General features: G+C 47.2%; 2 protein-coding genes across 58 annotated transcripts in view; one reads left to right on the top strand and one right to left on the bottom strand.

Moving 5' to 3' along the window:
* The window catches only part of APBB2 (amyloid beta precursor protein binding family B member 2), a 380374-nt gene extending 359405 nt beyond the window's left edge, over positions 1-20969 (top strand). For 16 of the 50 annotated variants that reach the window (XM_084971889.1, XM_084971878.1, XM_084971885.1 and 13 more), the window contains 6 exons: positions 4819-4933; positions 7115-7202; positions 7856-7939; positions 9514-9629; positions 11933-12112; positions 17105-20969. In XM_084971889.1, coding sequence (XP_084828015.1) covers positions 4819-4933; positions 7115-7202; positions 7856-7939; positions 9514-9629; positions 11933-12112; positions 17105-17272 — 751 coding nt within the window. In that variant the 3' untranslated portion in view covers positions 17273-20969. Of the gene's footprint in view, positions 1-4818; positions 4934-7114; positions 7203-7855; positions 7940-9513; positions 9630-11824; positions 12113-17104 lie in introns of all 50 variants that reach the window. The other 34 variants (XM_084971870.1, XM_084971855.1, XM_084971865.1 and 31 more) reach the window with 3 other exon arrangements.
* A 1598-nt stretch (positions 20970-22567) lies between these two features.
* The window catches only part of NSUN7 (NOP2/Sun RNA methyltransferase family member 7), a 96635-nt gene continuing 92254 nt past the window's right edge, over positions 22568-26948 (bottom strand). For all 8 annotated transcript variants that reach the window (XR_014812348.1, XM_005666617.3, XM_003356901.5 and 5 more), the window contains one exon: positions 22568-25111. Coding sequence is in view for 7 of the 8 variants with exons in the window: in XM_005666617.3 (XP_005666674.2) it covers positions 24476-25111 (636 nt within the window). In the remaining variant the exon portion in view is untranslated. The remainder of the gene's footprint in view (positions 25112-26948) is intronic.

Here is a 26948-nt window from a genome sequence, read left to right as displayed (position 1 = left end):
CGGAAAAACTGCAGAGGGACCAGCAGCTCTTGTAGCAACTGGCTCCTCCCTCCAGAAGTGAGCTGGAGCAAAGGCCAAAAATGCTCCTTGCTGCACGGCGGCAGACACAGTGTCTCAGACAGCTGGGCATCTAGAAGAATTTGCTGGAAAAGCCGAAAGCCTGTCCTGACTGGACCTCAGGGTCACTGGGGCCCCACTCTGTGATTTTACAGATGAGCCTGGAGGAGGCATGACCAAGCTGCTCTGGGCTCTGAGTTGCGACACTTGGTGCTGTGGATGCTGGGCACCTGCAGCCTGAGTGCCTCAGGTGGCTCAGAGGAGGGACATGGGGGCAGGACAGGCCCCCAGGGCTCCGTGGGAGGAGGCTCCTGAAATGCCTGCAGCAGGCTGACTGCACCCTCAGCATCAGAGTCCCTGCCAGGCAGGGTGACACCCGCTGCCCCAGTGCTCTTTCCTCCTGAATTCCCCTGTGTGTGCTGGCTGATCTGTGAGGAATGTTCTAGTTGTGGAGGTTGGCAATTAAAGCAATTGCTTGTCCCCCTCAGGAGACAGGAAAAGCTCTAGGAAATGGTACATGGCCTTGCAGACTCAGCCTTGCCTCTTCATCTTCTGTCACTCAGACCATAGCAGCAGCCCCCAGTGGCCACCTGCCTTTGACCCACTTTGTTTTACCAGAAGGAACTTTGAAAAACTCAGGTCAGATAGGGTCACAGATCATATTACAGAGTCCTGACAGGACATTGGACAAGCCCCCCAGCAGCCCCGGCTTCTCACCACAGTGCCTGGGGCCATGCACAGGACAGGAGTTCTTCTGGACCCTCCACGGGCTTGCTTGCCTCTCAGCCTTTGCTCATGCTCATTTGAGTGTTCTTTGAACCATCGCTGCCCTCTCACCCTGGTGAGGTCTCTATACTTAGAGATGCAGCTCAGATTTCCTCAAGCAGCTCTGTCATTGGACAGCAGGCTTCCTAGGCTAGAGCCTTGTCTGCCTGTGTTTGCATCTCCCATGCCTGGTACATAATAGTGGCATAGAAGGTACCTGTGGCAGTGAATTAAATATTTCTTTAAAATACACTTTTTTGTGTCTTTTTTTGTTTTTTTTTTTTTAAAGGGCCGCACCCGCACAGGGAAGTTCCTAGGCTAGGGGTTGAATCAGGGCTGCAGCTGCTGGCCTATACCACAGCCATAGCCATGCCAGATCCTTAACCCACTCAGCAGGGCCAGGGCTCGAACCCCACATCCTCATGGATACTGGTCAGGTTCATTACTGCTGAGCCACAATGGCAACTCCCAAAATACACTTTTGGGGAGTTATTTTTTTATGTTGCTGCTGGAACAAAATGCCACAAATTTAGTGGTTTAAACCTACACAAATATATTGTCCTATAGTTCAGGAGATCAGAAATCTAAAATGAGTTTTACAAGCTAAAATCCTGGTGTCAGCAGAGCTGTACTCCTGCCAGAGACACCAGTAGAAAATTCGTTTCCTTACCTTTTCCAGCTTTGGGAGGCCACCCGCTGTCCTTGGCTTGTGGCCCTTGCTCCTGTTCCTTCCCTTTTCAGGGGGGTTTCTCCTCCTTTCCTGGAACTGAGTCGAGCCCCAGATAACCCAGGGTGACTGCCCCATCTCGGGCTTCTCACTTACCCCCGTCCTCAGAGTCCCTCTTGCCTGTATAAGGAAGCCTTTGCACAGTCTAGGAATTAGGACAGGAGCCCCTTGGGCAGGTCATTATTCTGTCTGCGGCCACAGCTTTTTTTCAGAAATCAGGTGCTGAAAGCCAAGGTTTACAAACCACCGGTCAAGACGTGTTCGGATTTCATTCTGAATATCAGTCAGATTAGCTCAGCCTTTTATTCATTGTGCACAAGGAAAGTTCTTCGATTTTTGTTGTGCTCCAGGTCAGAAAGAGGGGCCTTGCAAATGCCCGTGCTTGGAGCTTTCTGCTTATTTTAGGGTGACTTGGTATGTTTCATGGGAATAAAATAGGAGATGGCGTGCATGCTGTGGCTCAGTGGGTTAAGAATCTGATTGCAGTGGCTTGATTCGCTGTGGATATGCAGGTTCGATCCCCAGCCTGGTGCAGTGGGTTAAAGAATCTGGCGTTAGTTGCGGCTTGGATTCAATCCCGGGTGCAGGAATTTCCATATGCCATGTGGGCACAGCCATTAAAAAAAAAAACAAAAAAAAAACAGGAGAGACATGTAAATCTCCTGACTTCCATCCCTCCCTGCCCCCAGTGAGGAGAGGAGGGCACTTGTTTTCTCCTGGAAGGTTACTTACCAGACTTTCAACTCAGGGACCAACAAACTTCTGCCTCCCTGATGTACTAGCCTGGTACCTGGGAGGGAACAGGAAGAGACAAAGCTGTTTAAAAAAAAAAAAAAAAAAAACAGAGCCTGGGGCTGTTGAGCTGCCCCTTTGGGAAAACGTGGGTTCCAGATGGTGCCTTCAGCAGTAATCACTGTCTCCTGAGCCAGAAGAAAATGAAAATTAATAATAATTGTAAAAAGTGGAGTTCCCGTCGTGGCGCAGTGGTTAACGAATCCGACTAGGAACCATGAGGTTGCGGGTTCAGTCCCTGCCCTTGCTCAGTGGGTTAACGATCCGGCGTTGCCGTGAGCTGTGGTATAGGTTGCAGACGCGGCTCGGATCCCGCATTGCTGTGGCTCTGGCGTAGGCCGGTGGCTACAGCTCCGATTAGACCCCTAGCCTGGGAACCTCCATATGCCCCGGGAGTGGCCCAAGAAATAGCGAAAAGACAAAAATAAATAAAAGAATATGCTTTCTTTAAAAATAATAATAATAATAATAATAATTGTAAAAAGTTAGTCTGAAGGGGTTGCATTGAGAGAACAGAGGACACAGAGCGGAAGTTTGCTGGGAGGGATCCTTTGCTTATTCATTAAGGCCTGTTATGTCCTCCCGGATGGTGACCTTGCACTTGCTACTCTTGTAGTCCAGCCAAGCAGTCACAGTGAACAGGATGGATCTTGGAAGCGTATGTCATAGACGGTCAGCGTCAGAAAGGCACCTAGGAAATCATGCTCCATCACTTACAGATGAGGTTCAACTCCACACCCAAGGTTGTATAGCTCAGTGGAATCAGGAACGGGACTAGAAATTGGGTCTGTGCCCCTCTGGCTGTCCCTCACTCTCCCTCAGAGAGGACAGACGCAGGGGAGATCCGTAAGTAGCAGTTAAACGTGGGGTGGAAGGAGCTCGGACCCTATCAGCTTTCAGACACACGCAAGGTGCTGGGGGCCGGAGGGCCGGGCAGACTTTTGAGCTGGGCTGTACGGAGGATGGAGTGGGAGCTCCAGGCAGTGCAGGGAGGCCAGTGGTCACCAGGCCAGGGGAGATCCCATGAGCGGACGTGGGACCCACGTTTCTGGAGCAGCGGGGAGAGACAGCTCCTTAGATGGATGCTCGCAGAGTTGGCGGGACAAATTTCGGAACCCTAGACATCCAGACAAAGGCTTTTGGACTTTCCGTGGGTGATCACAGAACTTCAGAAAAACGGTGGCACCGTGGAATTTTGAAGGAGAAGAGTTGTGTGTGGCACGTATGGCTTTAGGAACCATCCAGGAAAGGAAAGTCGCCAGAGGGAGAGGGGGCAAAACCAAGACTTCCCTTGCACATGGTCTCCAAAAGGGACATCTCCTTGTCATTTCTTTTTTGGGTAATATGCTGTCTCCATGAGGGTTGAGACCTGGGTGGCAGGGCCTCAGGAGCAGAGTGTGGAACAAGGCTGTGCTCAGCCCACTGTGGGGGGACCCGCTCACACCTCTGACCGCAGGCCGACTTTCCCCACGGGAGGCGGGGTTGCATGCTGCAGGCCCCGTGCTTGAGGGAGGAGGATGCTCGGGACCAGTCCTGGCCGGGCCTGGACTGGGCCTGGGGATGCAGTAGGCACACATCATCTTCATGGAGCATCATTAGCCACACATCATCTTAGCAGAGCAGCAGGGGACCGTGGGGAAGACAAAACCCAGAAGCAGCCCCTCATGGTCCCTGGGGGAACCACCATCAGATGGGTAAATCTGAGCATTTATTTTTTAGAAACACTCTGTTCTTTTAAACCCCTGTCGTCAGTGATAACGGTGGGAAATGGAGGGGTATGGCCTGGTTCTTTTGAAGCCAGGTCCTGTCACAGGCGAGATATCCTTTTCATCAGTAGAGCAGATGCTGAAACCCAGCACCAGCTGCACCCTCACCGCTGTCTGGGGTGACAGCACATGGGGTGGTGTCACCCCGAGCCCTGGAGGAGGCAGCATGTAGAGCAGAACTGAGTGCCTTTGACAGGACTTCATTCCGCGGTGTCCCTTTGTGCTCCTGGTAGTTGCCCATCAACTCGCTCAGCAGCCGCAGGTCGGATCCAGTCTCTGGGCCCATTTACACCTCAGGGCTTGCTGGTTTGCTTCTGCCACAGCGCTGTCCTTGTCGCGATATCACTCACCCAGCTTCGCACTCCTCTCAAGCCTGTATTCTGCTTTGTGATCATGATACTTATAATACGTGTTGTCACTCTAAATAGAAGTTTCCTTTAAAATTCAGCTTTCATTAAGCAGTGTTCAGTAAGAGTCCAGGAGCTCACCAGACTGAGTTTGGAGAACAAGGCAGTTATTTTGCTAAGAAATGAATTCCTAACATCCATAAACCCGTCCCTCTGTTTGAGGCAGCTGGTGACGTGTAGTTTTTTAACCGCTGCACACCCTGTTTCCCCCTGACATGCTGGCTTGCAGCTCAGTTCATGTTTCTAACTAGAATGCCCGTGGAGCTTCCTTATTCTAACGCACGGATGAATTTTGTTTGCACAGAGATTTTGCTTATGTAGCGAGAGACAAAGATACAAGAATTTTGAAATGTCATGTATTTCGATGTGACACACCAGCAAAAGCCATTGCCACAAGCCTCCACGAGATCTGTTCCAAGGTAAGGCGGGTTCTGCCCCGTCTCTTCTCTCCCTGCCATGCAGGTCGGGGTGTTTGTGGGGGGCCGTCGGCACGTTGACCTGTGGGTCGAGCTCCAGGAGAAGTGAGCCGACCATCTGTCCCGCCAGTGTGGTTGAGGCTCTTGCTGCCTGTCGTGTTGGGCGTTGCTCTAAATGATGCTCCGCCTCCAGAGCCTGGGTCCCTCCCACAGTCTGGGGGGTTCTGACAGGCGGACAGGGTGCGCCAGGTGTGGTGGCAGAGAGGTGCCATGTACGTGGGGACCAGGAGTCCGGGCAGACCTCCCAGGGCCGGGCCCTGTCTGGGTGTGGACAACGGGGGGTGGGAGGGGACGAAACCGGCCGGGGGTTGCCGTGAACGTAGGCTGACTTCCCAAGGACACACACGCTGGCAGGTGTCCCGCTTCCTTACCCAGAGTCACATGGAGCCTTCCTGCCCCTGGCGTCCTCCTCCATCCAGAAGGCCCCACCCCTGTCTCTTCAGCCCTTTCGGGTCCCGGGGCACCAGGCTCCTACAGCTGTCCTCTGCTGGGCACACGCTGCTTGGTTGCCCCTGAATGAACCAACGTTCCGAAAGGGAATCAACAGAGAACAGACCGTGGCCACCGTGTCCTCTGACCTCCAAGGATACGTGACTAAGGTTCTCAGCAGCCACCTTACCCACTCGCTGACTTGTGTTCATTGGTGGCGGCCACACCTCCTGGATGCTGTCACCAGCTTCCCTGAGCCAGGCCTTTCCCTTCCCCAAACTGACTGACCGACTGAATCCAATCACAAGACTTTGCCATCACCTGTGTTGAATGTCCCCTTTCCGGTTCCAGGCTGGCGTCATTAGCGGGCCTCACCCCCACAAGCCACAGCCACTGCCACGGCCCAGCCTGGTCCCTGAGCAGCAGGGACGAAGCAGGTGTAAGCCACAGTTCTCCAGGGAGGGGTGGGGACTAGCAGCTGTCCCCAGCCCCCAGAGGAATAGCCCAGCGGTCTGCCGCTCTGACCCTGTGACCAGGATCTGCAGGGTGCTGGCCTGGAGACCCCACAGTCACCCCAGCCCATGAGCACACTCCCGCTCCTGGAGCTGCCCCGCTGCCCGCTGCACTCCCCGGGTTTCATTGTCTCATTCACTCGCAACAAATATAATTCAGGGCTACCTCCTGCCAGGCCCTGTTCTAAGAAGACAGCAGAACCCACCACAGAAAAAAACCCTTGCCCTTGTGGGGCTTGTATTCTAGGTGCCAAGCCCTTAGAGCACAGCCTGGCACAGAGCAGTGCTCAGTAGATCCTCAGTCGTATCAGCAGCAGCAGCTCTCCTGCCCGCTGTCCCAGGCACAGATCTGGGGACGGGCAGAGTGGAGCTCGGCGAGGGAGGAATGATTTTTATGCCACCTGGGATGGAAAGCTTGGGCTGGACCTGAGGGGGTGACTTGCCGAGGGAGTCACTGAATGTGGCTTCTTGGAGTCCCTCAACCCACAGCACTGTGAACAAGGGGGAACACTGGTGACTCTCAAGTAAAGGAGTTGTCCGTTGCCCCAAGAAAAGAGGGGCAGATTTAAGATTTAAGGGTCAGATGCCAGAAAGATGGCTGGCAGATTTAAATAGTTTGATCACAGCAACAACAATAGCAGCTGATATTTCTGAGGGCTTACATTTACTCTCAGGACTGAAATATTATTAAGAACATAAATATTATCCCCAAGTTCAGTGAAAGAAAGGAGACATGAGGGCAGGTGACTTACCCAAGGCCACACAGCTAATAAGTGTGGCCTTGCACCCATGTACTCTGTCCCCAGAGCCCTGAAAAGCGTCCCCAATAGTCACCATCTGGAAGCAGTGGGGCAATTCTATTGCCTGGCATCCCAGTGGCCACTGTGGGCCAGGAGGTCTATGCACGACCAGGAATGCTGCATGGGTTGTTGGGGCAGTGGCAGGAGCCTGGTGCATGGAAGGGTAACTTCCAAACAGTTAGGAGACTGTTCCTCTGAGGTACAGAGAAAAATGGGCACAGTTCTCAGAATACGCAGCTCAGAGATGGGGGTGGGAAGTCAGGCCATAGACTCAAGCCGACCGAACTCAGAGGTGAAGTGGGTGCAGACACGCCGCCGCCGGCTGGGACGGTTGAAGCCACGGAGTCTGTAACTGAGACCAAAGCTGTGTTTTCCTTCATCAGATTATGGCCGAACGGAAGAACGCCAAAGCCCTGGCCTGCAGTTCCCTCCAGGAAAGGCCCGCCGTGAACCTCGACGTCCCCCTGCAAGGTAGGTCGGCCGCACCTGCTCCCTCCACGTGGGCACTTCCATCCGAGTCACAAAGGGAGGGTCTTGACGGCTCCCGGGCCTTTCTAGTCTCCCCCCCAAAACCAGGCGCAACTCAGCAGACTCGTGCTGAGCCTGCCCTCGAGGCCTCCATGCGTGGCTTAGACCTGACTTTGGGTCAACAGGGTCAGACGGGAAGGGCCGGGGTTAGTTTTGTTGCCATTGGACCAGATGAAAGAAAATTATCTTTCGTGGGTTTGTAACTCATGTATAGCCTGGGGTAAGGACCAGCTAGGTGAGAAATATGTGGGCCAATATTTTGGGGAGCTCTGTTGAGTTATTTTTCTTGTCTGTGGGTGTACCCCCTGTGAGTAAATGTCCCCAGGGCATCAGCCACACTTAATGAGAAGGACTCTCAAAGCCCCTGCGTAGCACACACTCAAGAGACAGTCACAGCTTAACGCCTGGATTCCAGTTCCTGCTTTCAGATACTCTCCCCCCGAGAAATGAACGGTGAATGGGATTTCGATTGAGAGGCCGCAGCGGAAGCAATGCTGTTCTCATAGAACACGTGCCACGTTCACCTCTAGGAACACGGAACGTGGCGTGTGTGTTGTTGAACCGTTGAGACAGCTGTGTTGCTTTGTTCCCTGTAGTAGATTTTCCAACACCAAAGACTGAGCTGGTCCAGAAGTTCCGTGTGCAGTACCTGGGCATGCTGCCTGTAGACAAACCAGTCGGTATGTAAAATGTTTATCGTCTTTCCACTTTCCAAGTGTTGGGAGCTCGTGGGAGGTGCTCACCCTCCCGTCCCGTCGGGCTGGGGTCAGCTGATTCACGCCCTTGCCTTGTCTTGAATCAGACACTCACACTGTTACCAGCCAGAGCACACAAACCGTCCTGATCAAAAGCACAGGACACAACAGGCGAAGCGTCTCTGACGTGTGGTCCACTTCTGTCTCTGGGCCCAGGCACCTGCTTTAGTCCCTGTCAAGTGGGGGTTGGGGACAAGGGGCCGAGGGAGCCCTCATGCTCTCCTATTGAGGTGTGGCCCCTGCAATGCAGAAGTGGCCACACAGCAGTCAGCACACATCCCAGGGGCAGAACTTAGTGGCTTAGCCATCCCAAGCTGAAAGGAGGCTGGGAGATGGAGCCTTTTCCTGGATAAAAAAAGGCTGTGGAGATATTAGAACCCTCAGGCCCTGCTGGGTTGAAGGTAAAATGGCACAGCTGCCTTAGAAAACAGTCTAGCAGGTCCTCAAAAGTCACCACTGGACCCAGCGGCTCTGCTCCTGGGCTTATGCCCAAGTGACGTGAAAACAGCTGTCCGCACAAAACCACGTATGAGCATGCTCACAGCAGCATCATTCGTAATAGTCAAAAAGTGGAAACAACCCACATGTCTGTCAGCAGACGAGTGGATTAATAAGAGAACACTTCCAAACAGGGGCCCTTGATTTGGCAATAAAAAGGAATGAACTATTCAACATGCTGCAACATGGCTGGACCTTGAAAACATCATGCTGAGTGAAGGAGGCCGGGTCCAGAGGACCGTTTCCTGTACCGTTGGGTTCATCTGAGATGTCCAGAGTGGGCCGGTCCCTCGAGATAGGGCTGGGCGCCGCGAGCAGATGGAGGGTGACTCCTGAAAGGCCTGGGCTTGCCTTTGGGGGCAATGCAAATGTTCTAAAGCCGATGATGGCGCTGGTTGGCATAACTCTGTGAATACACTAAAAACCGTTGAATTTTGTATTTGACATGCGTAAATTGTCTGATAGGTGAATTATATCTCAGTGAGGTGGTTGTCCCACCCATCCCCCTGCCAAAAATGGCTGTGGGAACAGCCAGCCCAAGGGCCCCGTTGAACAGCACATACTACTTGTGTCTGGGGCCGTCCGCCCTTGGCCATATTTAAGTGACAAAGCATAACGATGGTGATCAGATAATCTGGTGGATTGCTGGCTTCTGTGGGGTCCCCTTTGTCAAGGTTCCTTGCTTAGAAAAAGGTGGCATTTGCATACTGTTCATACACTCGGGCCGAGGGACTCTTTGGAGACAGGGTTTGATTAGACAGGATCTTGTATGCCACGTCTCTGGAGGGTCTCATGGCCCTTCTTTCTGTGGAAAAGCTGGCCTTTCTTTTCTTTTGAGCAATGAAATCCTCAAATGAACCGTCTTGTCTGGGTCTACCCCCCCCCAAAAAAAGAAAACAGACCAGTCTGGGCAGAGCTGTGCCTGGGTGATTTGGGGCCCACATTTGAGAGTCACAGATGGTTTTAGGACTTTCTCCTTCTTGTGTCCCATCCATCCACAGGAATGGACACCCTGAACAATGCCATAGAAAGTCTTATGACCTCGTCCAGCAAAGAGGACTGGCCGTCCGTGAACATGAATGTGGCCGATGCTACTGTGACTGTCATCAGTGAGAAGGTGAGAAGGGCGGCGAGTGCCCTTGGCCCGTGTGGATAACAGTGAGGTTTCACAGACGGCGAATGTTCATGAGACACAGGCACACACCAGCGCCTGGCCTCTGGAGAGCTGTGCTTGCTTGTGGTTAAAGCAGCCTGCGTAAGATGTTGCCCTTTGTGTCGGGGTCTCTGCACACCCCAGAGCCTCCTGTTGTCGTGCTGCACCGTCTTCCTCCCTCCCGTGCCCGGGGGATGGAATCATTTGCTAGAGGTGATTGCATGATGCTAGCAGTAATTCATGAATCGGGCTTGGTTCTCTGGCCACTCTCGAGGCCCCAGTTTTGACTGGGCTCTGTCCTCTGGGGTTGGGGTGCAAGAGATGCTTCTGTCATGGACGGTCCTGCAGCAGGAGGTCATCTGGAGAGGGGCCAGTATCAGCCTCAACCCGTGTTATCTCAGTTTTGTGCTTGAGAAAACTGGCACAGAGAGGTTAAGTAACTTCCCACAGTCACACAGCTAGAAGTAGCAGGGTCAGTTTTCCATTCTGCTTCTGTGAAGCACCTGTCATGGTAAACCAAGTCTTTGGCTGGCTCTTGCTTCTGTCCACTAGCAGCTCACCTTTAAGCCCTGTTTGTTTGTTTGTTTGTTTGTTTTGGTTTTTGTCTTTTGTCTTTTTAGGGCCACACCCACAGCACATGGAGATTCCTAGGCTAGGGGTCCAATTGGAGCTGCAGCCGCCGGCCTACGCCACAGCCATGCCAGATCCGAGCTGCGTCTGCAACCTACATCACAGCTCACGGCAACGCCGGATCCTTAACCCGCTGAGCAAGGCCAGGGATCGAACCCACAACCTCACGGTTCCTAGTTGGATTCATTTCCGCTGCACCTCGATGGAAGCTCCAAGCCCTGTTTAATTTCTAAAGAGGAGTAAGATGCTCCCTGCCCGCCACTCCGGCCTGCCACACTGGGTTTTCTTCAAGTCTGCAAACATGTGGTGCCTTTTCTTACCTCAGCACCTTTGTGATTGTGGCTTCACCTGTGTTCTGTCCTACCCAGCCCTTACCCAGATCTCAACGTAAATGTCGCTTTCCTCAAGAAAACTTCCCGGCCTCTCAGACTAGCTGAGTGTGCCTATTAAGCAATCCCATCACACCTAGTGAATATTTAATAAGATATTAATGAGCCACAAGTCAACATTCCAGACATATTTACTAATTTTCAAAAACTGCATATGGCTGCTGCAAAGGATGTGGCGTCCATATGAAGGAATCCAAGAGCTCCCGCTGTGACGCAGCAGGATTGGCAGCGTCTTGGGAGCACTGGGACGTGAGTTCCAGCCCCAGCTCTGGCGCAATGGGTTAAAGATCCAGCGTTGCCAAAGCTGTGGCTTCAGTTGAGACGGAGGCTTAGATCTGATCCCTGGCCGGCGAACTCCATATGCCGAGGGGCGGCCAAAAATGAAGAGAGTGAATGCGGAACACTTAACTCGGCATTATATGGCTATGTTTGTGAGAAAAGAAAAAAAAAAAAAAGATTTGGCAACTTTTTGTTTCAGACAGTTTTAGATAGAGACGCGGTTCACTGTGCTGTCTAGTGTGGGAAGCAGACCTGGCTGGAAAGCGATCCTGTGGCTTCTCGCTTGGGGCTCGGGGTCTCCGGTGGGTCTGCTTGGACAGATGGGTTTGCAGCCACTGTGTGGTCAGCACGTTAAGAGTGACACAACATGGTTCCCAGCCGTGCTGAACCCGCAGGCCTGGAGTGAGCAGATGGAGCAGAATACACATGCTCAGTTGCAGGTGGTCAGAGCGAGGTTAGCTGTGGACTGAGGCACCCACAGCGGCCACGGCCTCTCCAGGCACACCTAGCAACTGGCCTTCCTAGAAAAATACAAGTCTTTCCTAAATTTAGCCTGTTTTGTTTTTTTGTTGTTGATTTGTTTGTTTTGCTTTTTAGAGCCACACCCGAAGCACGTGGAGGTCCCCAGGCTAGAGGTCAAATCAGAGCTCCAGCTGCCGGCCTACACCACAGCCACAGCAATGCTGGATCCGAGCTGTGTCTGCACCCTACACCGCAGCTCACGGCAATGCTGGATCCTTCACCCACTGAACGAGGCCAGGGATCGAACCCGCAACCTCATGGTTCCTGGTCGGGTTCATTACCACTGAGCCACAAGGGGAGCGCCGTGTATGTTTGTTTAATACCGTTTCCTCTGTGCAGCCGCTCCAAGCAGATTCTCCATGTGCCGTGGGGTCCGAAGATCCGAACGTGTCTGGGCCTGTGGCCGGGCCTTGCAGAGAGCAGGCTGCTGAAGAGCGTCTCTTGCAGAATGAAGAGGAAGTCCTGGTGGAGTGTCGGGTGCGATTCCTGTCCTTCATGGGCGTCGGGAAGGACGTGCACACGTTTGCCTTCATCATGGACACTGGGAACCAGCACTTCGAGTGCCACGTTTTCTGGTGCGAGCCTAACGCCGCGAACGTGTCAGAGGCCGTGCAGGCCGCCTGCATGGTGAGTGACCCGCTGCGGGGACTCGGCCCTCAGGCCCTGCTTTTGTTTAATGCGCTGTGAGTTAGAGCAGCGTTGCTGACATAAGAGAAGCCAGGTCTCGTCTCTGAAGGAGTGCCCTGCTGTGCCGCAGCCCCCTTCCTGTGGACAGCGTCAGTCGTGACAAGCAGTTGGCCACCTTAAGAGGCCAGGCTGCCTGAAAGAAGCCAAGCTGGAGGGAGCAGGGCTCTTCTGCAGAGACGCTGGTAATGCTGAGAAAACGTCTTCAAAGCCTGTGAATTTGAGGACTCGCAGTGCTTGACCCGTTTCAGTATGTGATCTGAAGATGCTGGTCATGTGCCAGTTGGTGCTGTTTGGAACTAACTCAGACATTTTTTTTTTTTCCTTTTTAGGGTTGTACCTGCAGCATATGGAGGTTCTCAGGCTAGGGGTGGAATCGGAGCTACAGCCGCTGGCTTACACCACAGCCACAGCCACAGCAACTCGGGATCTGAGCCGCATCTGTGACCTACACCACAGCTCATGGCAACACCAGATCCTTAACCCACTGAGCAAGGCCAGGGATTGAACCTGCATCCTCATACTAGTCGGGTTCGTTACCGCTAAGCCACAACGGGAACACCTAATTCAATAATTTAAAAAATTCAGTGTATTGAATGGTTTTTATTTTAGATACTTGGTCTAAGTGCATTATTGTTCTTAAGTACTCTGTTTATTGCTATTAACTCAATTCTGACCACAGCCCTGCAGTAGTAGGTAGTAGTAGTTCTCTTCTATTTATGACAAAACAGGCTCAGAGGAAAGGACGGGCCCCAGGACAAAGCTGTAAATAACAGAGCCTGCATTTGCCCCTAGGTCCCCAACTAAGAAAATCAGTGCTCTTGTGCCACATATTAGGAACACCTTGTCATCTGTTCCTCAAATGTCCTCTGAACTCCCGTTTTTCTGGGCAGAGGAAGGGGTCCAGTAAGAAGGAGGGAGCTGGTTCAATGTAGCGTCCAGACCTGGGCTGTGTGGGGTGTTCTAGCAGCAGGCAGGGGAGGTTGCTGCAACCAAGTGGAAGGAGCCAGGTCCATGTCAAGAAGGGCCTGTGATCTTAGGTCAGGGTGTTACCTTGATTGTTACGCAGGAGAGACCATGTCGGGCTTTAAAAGCGGATGCTAGAGAAGAGAGAAGAAAACCACATGGAGGAGGGTCGGGGACAAGGCTGAGCTGGGAGGAGTCGCTGGTCCAGGGGGAAGTTGCCTCTAAACCAGGAGCTGCGGGGGGAAAGCAGGAGCAGGGGATGGAGGACCACCCAGCGGGGGGAGGGAGAGAATGCTGGATTTGAAGCCCCTGCACCTCACCTAACTGCACTGGACTGATTTAAGTGGGCTGGACTCTGGGAGGTTCCAGTAGGGCCGACATGATCTTGGCATTGTGGGGTTTGGGCATGTGGGGAACACGTGAACTAAAATTCTGTCTTGGCGTAGAAAGTGTGCCAGGTGCACGTGTGAGATGGCAGCCGATGGAGGAGTGAGTGGCAGTATGTCGCCGGCCAGGCCTGCGGTGGCAGCGGAGGAGCGCACTGTTGAGGTGCTGGGTCAGGTGTTCGGGGCGGGGCAGAGTCACGCAGTTCTGAGGCTGAGGAAGATGAGTCAGTATAGCCGGATTGCAGTGGGGTCATATTTGTAGGCAGGCCAAGGTCTTGGTGGTGGGTGAGCGCCTGGGGTTGGGGCTTCGCCAGCTGATTGGGTGAGAGCATCGTTGAGCCCGGCCGGTACATGCTGAGTCCAGGCACAGGGGGCACTGAGGGCAGTGGAGCTCGTTCTGGTTCTTTGCAGACAGTCCATTGCCAGGTTAAGAGGGGAGAGGATGAGGCAGCAGGCAGAGCAAAAGGGGGGCTGAGGAGAGAACAGGTGGGTTTCATCTTAAATGACACCTTTGGACAGAGAGGGGCGGCGGGAGGGAAGATCTTTGATATGCACTTGTCACCTGGCTTGTTCTCCTCACGCCTTGGTTGACAGTTTCCCTCGGGGGCTGTGGGGCCGGGATTCTAGAGCAAATCCACCTGCACGTGAAGGAGCAGGGCTGGTGGAGGGGAGCAGGGTGGGAGAGGAGTCAAGAGGACCCTCCTGACCAGGGCGGGGGGCGCTGAGATGGGGTGCAGGGACTGTGTGAAGGAAACAGCAAAGGGGCGAGTCCCAGCAAGCAAAAATGATGACTGTTTAGGTATTTTGTGAAATTGAAAAGGAGATCATTAACAGATGGTTGTAGTCATAAAATGAATGGCTTTCAGCCTTAATTATACATTTTAAATGCTGATGACAAATAAATAATTAGCAATATTACTGGTTACAGTTTGTTCTGATTCCCAAGCCCATTTTTCTCTCCACTAGAAACAATTTCTTCTCATTTGCTTGCTATTTTAATTAGGGCAGCGAGCTGAAGTGATTCAGCCAATCCAGTGTGAGGCGTTCCAGTGAAATCAAACCTTTCTTTGCACTCTGTATCCAGCACTTCTCACTTGGCGGCTTTCCTCCTAATTCAAATCTGCATGATTCTCCATCTGAAACTGTGTGAATTTATACAATCTGAAATTAGTCTGGCATTACATTCTGAAGCTACTTAATTTTTAGGCATTCTTTGCAGCTGAGTGGTATGGGCTCATCTAAAAATACTCTGATGAAATTTAGAGTGAGACAGAGATGAGTCCTCTAAATGAAGTACATCAGGCACCATTTTGACTGACGCTGGAAATTATGTAACTAACACTGGGAACTCACAGCCCCGAGTGCCCTGTGGCCATGCCTGCCCCTCTGTAAAGCTGTGCTTTGGAAGTATGTCATTGTGGTTGTGATGCAAACCTAGGAACATTCTTTATGTACAGCAGACATGAAAAATCGTTTCTCTGGAGTTCCCATCATGGTGCAGCGGAAACGAATCCAGCTAGGAACCATGAGGTTACGGGTTAGATCCCTGGCCTCGCTCAGTGGGTTAAGGATCCGGCGTTGCCATGAGCTGTGGTGTAGGTTGCAGATGTGGCTCAGATCTGGCATTGCTGTGGCTGTGGCGTAGGCTGGCAGCTGCAGCTCCGATTAGACCCCTGGCCTGGCAACCTCCATATGCCACGGGTACGGCCCTAAAAAGCCCAAAAAAAGGAAAAAAAAAAAGAAAAAAATCGATTCTTGTATGATTGGTGGAAAGGGGCTGGTTTGGGGCCTGTGGCAGAGCATCATGCAGGAGGCCTGCTGTAGGTGGGGTGTGCTTCTCAGAGGGACACAGCAGCCTGTCCCACAGTTGTTCTAAGGAGCCTGTTAATGGCTAAGATTTTAAAAATCAACCATGGAATTATTTTTAAGTGCTTGGATTAGAAAGAAACATTTGACACATTTTAGTCTTTTAATCTAATTTTGAAGAATTACTTACCTTTGCATTGGTACAAAAGCAGGTAAATTTGTGTCCTTGTTTCTGAAGGATAGAAACTGTCTGTGGTGCCAGCACTAATGGATTTCTAAAAACGAATCCATTAAGATTTAGCCTTGTATATAAAATGTATCCTGAAATCTTAATGCATAATTTTTTTTCTTGTCCTTTTAGGGCCACACCCACGGCATATGGAGGTTCCCAAGCTAGGGGTCTAATCGGAGCTATAGCCGCAGGTCTATACCACAGCCACAGCAACACCAGATCTGAGCTGTGTCTGCAACCTACACCACAGCTCATGGCAACGCCAGATCCTTAACCCGCTGAGCGAGGCCAGGGATCGAACCCACAACCTCATGGTTCCTAGTCGGATTCGTTTCCGCCGAGCCATGACAGGAACAAGCAGGAACAGGAAAAGGAATAAACATTTATGAATGCCTTCTGCATTGCTAGGCCTGTTTCGGGCATTCTGCAAGCATTCCTTACTCACAACACACTCTGTTAAAGTCCCTGTTCGTCATCCATTTTTCTTTCTTTTTTTTTTTGTCTTTTTGCTATTTCTTTGGGCCGCTCCCTCGGCATATGGAGGTTCCCAGGCTAGGGGTCGAATCGGAGCTGTAGTCCCCGGCCTACACCAGAGCCACAGCAACGCAGGATCCGAGCCGCGTCTGCAACCTACACCACAGCTCACAGCAACGCCGGATCGTTAACCCACTGAGCAAGGGCAGGGACCGAACCCGCAACCTCATGGTTCCTAGTCGGATTCGTTAACCACTGCGCCTCGACGGGAACTCCGTCATCCATTTTTCAAACGAAGAAACTGAGGCTCAGAGATGTCATAACTGCCTGGGGTCATATAGTTCACAAGTGGTAGAGCCAGATTCAAACCCTGCCTTGCTACCATGCTGTTTCTCAATTAGCCATGAGTGCCTACTTCATTACCTGCCTCTGAGGAAAAATTCAGCAATATGTCTTCCTGGGAGTTCCTTTGCAGTGCAGGGGGTTAAGGATCCGGCATTGTGCTGCAGCACTTCAGGTCACTGCTATGGCACAGGTTTGCTCCCTGGCCCAGGAAATGCCACATGCTGCAGGTGCAGCCAAAAAAAAAAAAAAATCTCGCCCAATCCTTTTTCTTTTCATTCACTCTTTGACTATGAAGTATTTCAATCAAAGCCTATCAATATAAAGAACAAGTAGAAGGTGGCAATAAATGCAAGAAAACAGTAGCAAAAACCAAAACAACTTTGTCAAGCCTAATGATCTTTTAAGAGAATTTTAAAACATTCCACCTTAGGCGTTCCCTGGTGGCTCAACAAGTTAAGGACCTGGTGGTGTCACTGCAGCAGCTTGGGTTGCTGTTGCGGCACGGGTTTCATCCCTGGCCCGGCAACTCCTATGTACCATAGGCGCAGTCAAAAGAAATAAAGAAAATAAAACACTCCACATTAGGGGGAAAAAAATGATAAACTCTTGGGTTCATGTCCAGAAGCTAGGTCGTTAGCCTTTGGAAATAAACATATTGAGTAATGAAAGTCATTAAACAAGAAGGGATGGTACATTATTAACGACCATAAAACCTTTTTATTTCAGTTACGATACCAGAAGTGCTTGGTAGCCAGGCCGCCTTCACAGAAAGTCCGACCACCTCCTCCGCCAGCAGACTCAGTGACCAGAAGAGTCACAACCAATGTAAAACGAGGGGTCTTATCCCTCATTGACACTTTGAAACAGAAACGCCCAGTCACAGAAACACCATAGCTGCAGATGTGAAAGGACTCTGTTACTGAAGACTGAATAGCTACACTAAAGAAAAGGAGCTGATCTCTGGCCTTCCATTCAGTTGCTGATGCTTTGTCTTCAGAGAATTTATCCTTAACCCAACAGTGTTAGACAAGCATGTTCTCTCGTCTTGCCACCATCGTGTGATATGAAAAGAAGCATGACTAATTTTTTTTGCTGTCAGTAAGTTACACCATGAGCAGTGGAAGGTCTCTCTCTTATTGTAAATATCGTGAACAGTATGTACCTTCACATCCACGGGAAGAATGTGGCCACACCCCTCCCAGTGAGACGCCGAGTCCTTGGAGTGAATGAATGCCGCCTGAGTTAGTTTCACTGTCTCTTGACTGGATGTGTCACAAGCAACTTTTACGTCCTGAAGCACTTTGCCCTGTTTCCAACATTGGAGTAGATACTGTATACCGGACACTATTGAATTGCTGTAAAAATAGGATGATGAGTTTTTGTTTTAGTTTTTCATGAAATCGAACCTTTGGTTGACACCATTTTTTGGCTGTTGGCATCAGTATAGAAACCGACTGGCAGCTTTTCTTGACGAGCTCTTTGACACATGGACACCATTTCATGTCTACAGCTGTTTGTGGGATGTGGGAAAAAAAAAAAAAAGTGAAGCTTCAAAATTGAAAAACTAAATTTCAGAAATTAAAATCGAACAAAAATAGCCTTTCTGTTCAGATGGTTTTCAAACCGATTGTTAAGAAAGAGATGAACAAAATCATAATGCATCTTGGGTGGGACATATTTCAAACTTCTGCCTTATATTGTACAATACAGCTAGAGAATTATAGTTCACTATGGCCATTCGCTACATAAACAACATTAAAATGAAATATTCCTCGTAAGCCTTTCATCCTTAGTTTGATCATCAGCCAATATGCAATTTGGAGTTGAGGAAACGTCCTTTATATCTTAGACCGCTACCATGCTGTTTTTTTCCACCTCCTCGGGAAACGTTCTGCTAGGATTCTGCACCTAGCTCAATGCTACCCTAATGCTTTTTGCCCAGAAAGCTGTCTGTCCATCATGCATAGTCCATGGCAACAAATTTCATTAACTTGAATGTTTCTGAATTTATGTACTTAGTACTAAAATTTGTTGGACTCTAGATGTATTTTTAAATTTATATTTTTCCCATTTATTTTCAAGATTAAAAAATTTCATAACAGAGCCAAATATGCATAGGAACAATGGACTGTTGAACAAATTTCCCCAAATAGCACTTTCCTGCTTCTCTATCTACAGATGAGAGACTTAGTTGTAAAGATACAGATTTAGACACTTGTCGACACTGCTTTTTTAAAAGGACGTTGCTGAGAAGCTCAATCCAAGCATTAGTTTTTACTCTTCAATGATAAAATTATCATTAACATCTAGTTATAAAAGTAATGCTTTATGTTTATCTATTGCTATGTACTTGTCAAAATGGTTTCCACAGTCTTATCATCACATTGGAGCCTTATAAGGTAGAGAAAGTACTAAGAACACATTTGAGAAATGAAAAATATGAATGAAAGAGCCTCAGTCACCTAGCCTAAGATCTCACAAGCGTTAGTGAGAAAGTCAGGACTAGGACCCATGCTTCTTAACTCCCAATTATCAGTTAAGGCTGCTTCCATGCCAGTCAGGAGGGGTCTTCCCAGAATTACCCTTGGTCTATCCAGTTATTGTCAGGCAGTCTTAGGATTCCCTATTTAAGTAGGGAAGCATGTCCAAATGACTCACAGAGTGGTATTAACGACCAAATCACTGCCCTCGCTCAGCCCAGGACTGTTCTCCTGCAGTGTGTGCCTCGGGTGTGTTGTAGAGGACAGTACATGTAGCACAGCCTGTTCGATCCACAAGACCATCCAGGGATGATGTTACCTGTGGTAGGAATATTCCGAACCTGTGAGACTTAGCCACCAGAGAACATCGTGGAATGAGTAGGTGGCCTCCTGCCTCTGCTCCCTCTCAGAATTCTAGGATTGTCTGCTAGCACCCTAGTGTTAGGACAAAAAAGATGCCACTCTAAAAATGAATTACATTTCTCACCAGCCTATATACTATTCTACTGAAGTAATCAGTGACATCCTAAAGAATTATGCATTAAGAAAATCCTTACTGTGCCCTTTGAAAAGCTGTTCAAAACTCAATCATGATCTTTCATCTCGGTATCTACAGTGAAATATTTCAGTGTGATAAGCTTCCAAATTCTGAACAAGTGATCCACTTTTATATTGCAAGTCTCTACCAGAACCCCATTCATTTTTTAAGGTGTACATTTGTTTTCAAGATCAAGAATACTGAGCTAGCTTTAAGTAGCAAACTGATTTATATATGCAATTATACGATGCATTAAAATGAATGATAGCCTTTACGTACTGAAAACTTTACTGCAGATGTTTTGTTTTAAAGATAGCTTTGCATACTAAATGCAATTAATTTTGTAAAATTAATTATGTTAAGCCGTATGTTCAGACACTTTCTGCCATGGCCAAAAAGTATGTATGAAAGTACGTGTGTATTTTCTGCGACAGGATGCCGATGTCCTACCTGATCGTGTAGTGACACTTCAGTTATCTATGCATTCTTTGTATCTGTGATTCGGTAAACAGGCAGCCATGTTCACTATGCCTTGTATGTCCTATCATTTTTTATTAACCTGTTAAATACAGCTTAAAATATTTTTATTTTATTTATTCTATTTTTACTGAAATATACTGCATTATTGTGTTACTGTATTTACTGGATATTATCTCACAGTGTATCCAGGTCTAAGTAATCTCAGTGAACTATACATTGCCTAAAAGGTGGTTTTGTAATGATTTGTAGTCACATTTTTATTGGAAAATGTAGAAGAAAAGGCAAAATACTTAAAAAGTTCCTTTTATTTTTTAAAAGCAGCTAGATAGACGCAGACGTGCCACCTCATATATGTGCTCCTTGGCCGCATCAAGGGCACTAGCCAACATGCCTAAACTAAAAACTTTACTTTGCAAACTTAAAGCACTGCTTTGTGCTTCGTTTTTATATTCTTCACAACACGTGCGAACTAAACTACGAGATGTCCACATGTCCACGTGCCCTTTGTTTCAACCTGGATTTATGAGCACCTAATTTAGAACCATTGTTTTTGTTTGTGTCTGTCTTACTGCATGAAGGGACATTAGACTCATTTACATTAAAATAAGTTCTTGGTGATAAACTGTTGGCACTGCTACTTTTAAAAAAATTCCCACCTTATGATTTTATGACATTTGTGCAATGATTCTACACAAGGTCATTTAATAGAAGCCCTAAATCTTTCCTCCATTTCTTAAATGACACAGTCACTTAAGTACTGCAACACAAATTCAACATAAATAATGTGAAAATCATCTCCCTGATGTTAGCACAATGTAACTAGTAAAACCATTAGCTCTCTCGTTTGTCAGACTTGACTTAACCCAGTACACAGCTAACGTGTGTTATGCAGCCAGTAAAATGAGTTTAACTTATTTCAGCTTCAGGGAAAATATATTGCTCGTACTTTATCAGTGAGAGCGCTCCCTGCCATCCACAGCAGCTTGTTTATCCCAAAAAGAATACTTGGTTTTGCTTTCTGCCCCTTTCGCTGTTGACCACTTTTATATATTTAAATGTAATATGAAGTGAGAATAAACTTAGCTGCATAAAATGTTTGGCTCGTTTATGTGACATCTCAATCATGGATATCTAGGAATAGAAATAAAACCTTAGTGTCTCCACATCATTTTATTTTCAAATTATCCTTACCTCAGATTAAAAATCACTTTAGGAATGTAACATTCTACTTTGATTAGTTATTGTATATTTCTACCTGCTAAGAACTAGAAAGTAAGTTTGCTTTTTTTTTTTTTTAGGGCCACTCCTGCTGCATATGGAAGTTCCCAGGATAGGGATCGAATCAAGCTATAGTTTCCAGCCTACGCCACAGCCACAGCAATGCAAGACCCGAGCCATGTCTGCGAATGACACCACAGCTCATAGCAACACCGGATCCTTAACCTGCTGAGCAAGGCCAGGGATCAAACCCACATCCTTAAGGATACTAGTTGGATTCTTAACGTGCTAAGCCACAAAGGGAACTCTCTAGAAAGTAAGTTTTGAATAATTCATCACATTGTCCTTATTTCTTACTCAGGAAGGACAGCTAGCATTTTGGATGTAGAAGCCTATTTAGTCACCAACTCACCACTTGCGTAAGCACACTTTCTCACATTAAGATAATCCATCTTTAAGAATCTGACATCAAAGAATCAAATAACTATATAGACACTAAATCCACAATAAAACATAAATAGAAAAATAGCAGTTGAGTGTGATTTAACTGTTAAGACATATGGAAGAAGATAAATAGAATTTGAGGTGTATACCTATTTTTTGTTCATCTTGCATTCCCCCAGTAGTTTCTTTTTTTCTCAATCAAAGGGAAGTTACTCTCGAACAAAATTTCATTTGGTTTCAGGTATTATGTAATGGTAAATAATTAAATTAAAAATCTGAATTTGCTAATAGACTATACAAATACCAGTAATTATTTCACATTTTGCAGCACTCTAAGAAGCTGAAGAAGAAAAATGTCAGTGTAATCAATAGTCTCCTTCACGAGCTTTTTTTTTTTTTTTTTTTTTTTTGCTTTTTAGGGCCACCCGTGGCATATGGAGGTTTCCAGGCTAGGGACTGAATCAGAGCTACAGCTGCTGGCCTACACCACAGCCACAGCAGATCTGAGCTGTGTCTGCGACCTACACTACAGTTCACAGCAACGCTGGATCCTTAACCCACTGAGCAAGGCCAGGGATCGAACCTAAAACCTCATGGTTCCCAGTTGGATTCATTTCCGCTCTGCCACAAGATCTCCTTTTTTTTTTTTTTGTGCCTCCTCCCCCCCGCCCACCCCCCCCACCCCCGTCTTTTTAAGGCTGCACTCACAGCATATGGAAGTTCCCAGGCTAGGAGTGAATTGGTGCTACATCTGCCAGCTTACACCACAGCCATGCAGGATCCAAGCCACGTCTGTGATCTACTCCACAGCTCACAGCAACGCCATATCTCCAACCCGCCGAGTAAGGCCAGGGATCGAACCTGCATCCTCATGACTCCTGGTCAGGTTTGTTTCCACTGTGCCACGATGGGAACTCCACTAGAAATTGAATATTGTTTTTATCCAAAATATTTTTGTTACTCTACCAAAATATTTAAGTAATTGATCATGCCCTTCTTAAAAGATTCTCAAAGAAGAAAACTACAGGCTTAATGAATGAATGGTTTAATTCAGAATCTCCATATACTTACTATTAAAGAGAAAAGTAATTTAGTGACAGTATTCATGTTACAAGATACTGAAGTGGCTAAAATTGTGACATAACATGAACCACATGCTGCTATAGAGATCAGAAAAATACCCTGAACTAGTTCATAACAGAGCAAGTCTTCTTTTTATAACTTATCATAGAAAATAAAAACCTCAGACCTGCTACTTTTGGACAATGGAATACTCTTTAGCCTGGGGCAGAGGGAAGAGGGCAGGAAAGAGAGAAAAGCTTCCCGGAAGGGAAAAAGTAACCAGGAATCTTTACTAAAGTTCCGTTCAGCTGCAGTGGCCTCCCAGAGGCATGGAATAGTCTAAGCCAGAGAGTGGGAGTAGGAGGAAACCATACTACAATTTTTAGAGCAAAGATCATATAGTTTTTGATTTTTGAAATTGGTAAAATAAGCTGAGCATTTAAAACATTTCTATACTTTTTAAGAGTCATAATTAACATGAGAATTGGGATTTAAAGATAATGTCTGGTTCAAGTATAAAAAGTCATGTTTCCTTTCTTCGCTGACACATTTTACTGATAAGTGTAAAACTTCACCTAAAAAAATTACTACTAAAATGTAATTTACTATTTTTTGTCCTCAGTTCAAATGAGAAAACTATTGACTATTTAGGGCTGAAATAGACCTGAATATTCAACTTGAAGAGCATGATATTCTACTAAAATCATGCCATCTGAATTGAAACTTAGGAATTTACATTAACACTATTCAACACAATTGGATTTGAAAACAGAACTTTAAATTCAAACTTTATGGATGTGTCTATGAAAAAAATTTTAAACAGTAGGATTTGTAGGTGTAACTTATTTGATTTAATGTCAATTTCTGTTGCCATGATGAAAACCAAAAAAATCAACAGACTCAGAAATGATAACTATAACTAGTTCTTGGAAGGCAACTGATAATATGGTCTAGATGAACTGACCTTTAATGTAATTAAAGTAATTCTACAATATATTTTAATTGTGTCCGAAATGATTTACCAAATTTGATTACTGTGTGCCATCTGAAATGACCTGATCTTTGAATTGGAAATTTATATAAATGCCTCAACAGTAAGAGTGTCACTTGTATTTGACAGATTTGCCTCTTCCTCAGAATTACTATTTAGATGGAAATTTGCTTACAGTCACTTTATTAAAACAGTATTTGGCATAAACAGTCAGAAGGGAGATCTTAACGTTCATTCATAAGTTCAGGATCCTGGAAGCTCTTCCAGTGAGAAAGTTTTCATTCTGAATGGACATGTGACCTACCCACACCTCCAACTTTGGACCTTCCTGCTCTTCCTACTCATACTCAACTCAGTCATGTCACAAAAGCTCACAACATCCCCTGTTAAAGGCTGTTTTGATGTTTACGGGAAAAATCAACCTTGATAGTAACTGAACATGTTAAGCTACAGACGACTCAGTACTGGAGAGCATCTTTTCTATATGCTTTCTAATAAACTGCCTCGCAAGTTAACTTCGAAAAGAAGTCTGTTATAAAGCAGACAGTATTTCCCTTCAGAAAAAATTGTTGCAGCTTCTTCAAAAAACTGGTGTCCTAAAATCAGACTGAGAGTTAAGAGTGAAACAAATTCTAACAGCTGATACCGAGTCTACAACTAGACATTCCAAAGCAGATCAGCACCCAGCTGCTGAAATCTCTGAATTCTGCCTTAATTCACCTACGTTATGCTCACTGGTCTCAATTCTCTTGAAGGTAATAATCACATTTAGAAGATACTAAGTGACTAAAAGGATGAGTGTTTTGTGTAGGGATGTCTAATCTTCAGAGGAATATCACACTTTGAAAAAACTACTCTTGACCCCTGTAAAAAAACACAAGATGTCAAAGCCATGGTCGAGGATGCCTGGGTAGCGAGGAAGGTAAGTTTTCTTTACGCTTTTCCCCTCTTCTGGGTATTGATGGTGTGGGAAGATAGCTGGGTACGACGGTCTTCGGTCCAATACAATGACAGTAAAAATGCTGAGTTGGTATGTGAGATCTGATCCCTTGGGAACTGGAAAATGGCAACATTACTGGAGGCAAAACAATCTCTATGGGTTTCAGTGCAATCATTCTGTCTTCTGGGCGAGGTCTTACAAAGTTTGTCGGCCGTTCATATAGTCTGGTTCGAGGCGTATTCTTCATAAATGTAGGCACTAAAGGATTGCTGGCAGGCTTGCTGGATTTTCTGACCTGTGAGGAGGAACCCACTTGATTTGCATTTTTCTGTGGAAGAGATGTTTTTGTTGTTAATGTCTCTGATCGGTTAACATTTGTGTTAGCTTCTCGACTCAGGAACTCAGCAATTCTCATTTGGATGATGTTATTATCTGTGGAAGCTTTTGGCAATGACATTTTTGACTTCTTCTTCTTCTTCTCCCGTTTTGAAGGTTTACCCAACTCAATCCCATCCAGTAGACCCTTCGCTGCAGCACGGGCCAAAACATCTTTCACAGACACTGTCTCAGATGGGTCCCGCTATAAATTAAAGAAGCAGTTACTAAATGTAGGAGTTAACTGTTACTGTGTATATTACAAATATTTATCAGTGTTTCAGTAAAAATAAAAGGGTTTATTTAAAAAATGGGTTTTAGGCCCTAGTCTCTAATATATCCCATAAGACTCAGGAAATGACTTTCTTTGTATTTAAACTCCGCATTTGTGAACCCAATAGTAGAAGGAAAAAAAAAAAAAGAATTACAGAGGGTTGTGGGTTTTTTTGGTTTTTTTTGTCCTTTGTCTTTTTAGAGCCACACCCATGACATATGGAGGTTCCCAGGCTAGGGGTCAAATCAGAACTGTAGCCACTGGCCTACACCACAGCCACAGCCACACCAGACCCAGGGTGAATCTGTGACCTACACCACAGCTCATGGCAATGCCAGATCCTTAACCCACTGAGTGAGGCCAGAGATCGAACCTCGTCCTCATGGAGGCTACTCAGATTCATTTCCACTGAGCCATGACGGGAACTCCCACAGAACTTATTATCTGTGACCTAAAATGAACTAATGTTGACAAAGTGCTTGGAAAGGCTGGAGTCGAGAGTAGGCAAGGGAAGAACACTCAGGAGAAGAGCAAAGATAAAAGTAGAGAGAGGACTGGGACAAGACAGCAGAGTAAGACTCAGCTCACCTTCTCTCATGACAACACCAAAATTACAACTGCTGAACAACCACCCATAAAATAGACTGAAAATTACCAAAAAAGATATACTACACCCAAAGAAAAGAAGCCACATCAAGGCAACACAAGGGACACTTTCAACATAAGCAATCACATACACACTGGGTGGGTGACCCATAAACTGGAAAATAACTATCACAGAGGCTGTCCCATAGGAGGGAGAGTTCCAAGTCCCACGTGGGGTTCCCACACCTAGAGGTCTGGCATTGGGAAGAGGAGCCTCTAGAGCAATTGGTGTTGAAAGCCATCAGGCTTGTGTGTAGAAGCTATAGAGGACTGAGGGAAACAGAGACTCCACTCCTGGATGGCAAATACAGGGTTTCATGTTCACTGGTCCCAGAGCAAAGCAAGGACTCCATAAGAATCTGGGTCAGACCTACCTGTAGGTCTTGGAGAATCTCCTGGGAGGTAGCTGTTTCTTGCTGTGGGGGCAGAGCATTTGGAGGCTGAGGTCCCAGGAATAGTCACTGGCATAGCCTCCCCTGGAGGCTGACATTTTGGAAAAATCTAGCCCCATCCAGACAAGCAGGGTGGGAACACAGCCCCACCCATTAGCAAACAGACTGGCTCAAGTCCTCCTAGGCACACAGCTGCCTCTAATCACATCCAGAGACAAGGCCCCACCCACCAGAGGGACAAGTCTCAGCCCTACCTACCAGTGGGCAAGCACCAGTCCCTCCTATCAGGAAGCCTGGAACAAGCCCCTGTATCACCATCACCCATAAGGGAGCAGACACCAGAATCAAGAGAGGCTGTAACCCTACGTAGAGTCTGCAAAAAGGAGACCACACAAAAAGCTATACAAAATGAAAAGGCAGAGAAATATGACCCAGATGAAATAAGAAAAAAAAATAAAAACAGCTAAGTGAACTGGAGATTAGCAACCTCCATGAAAAAAGGCTTTAGAGTAATGATAGTAAAGATTATATAAGATCTTGGGGGAAAAACTGGAGCAAAGATTGATAAATTACAAGAAACACTGAACGAAGAAATAGAAGATTTAAAGATTGAACAAGCAGAGATGGGAGTTCCCATTGTGGCTCAGCAGAAACAAATCTGCATAGTATCCATGAGGACACAGATTCAATCCCTGGCCTTGTTTAAAGGGTTACAGATCCAGGATTGCTGT

This window comes from Sus scrofa, chromosome 8, assembly GCF_054392235.1.
Source record: "Sus scrofa isolate SSC_HxYL_T2T_F1_AM1 chromosome 8, Sscrofa_HxYL_maternal_Yorkshire_Landrace_v2.0, whole genome shotgun sequence".
In the NCBI taxonomy this organism is placed as follows: domain Eukaryota; kingdom Metazoa; phylum Chordata; class Mammalia; order Artiodactyla; family Suidae; genus Sus; species Sus scrofa.
This window is presented reverse-complemented; position numbering and strand designations above follow the sequence as displayed.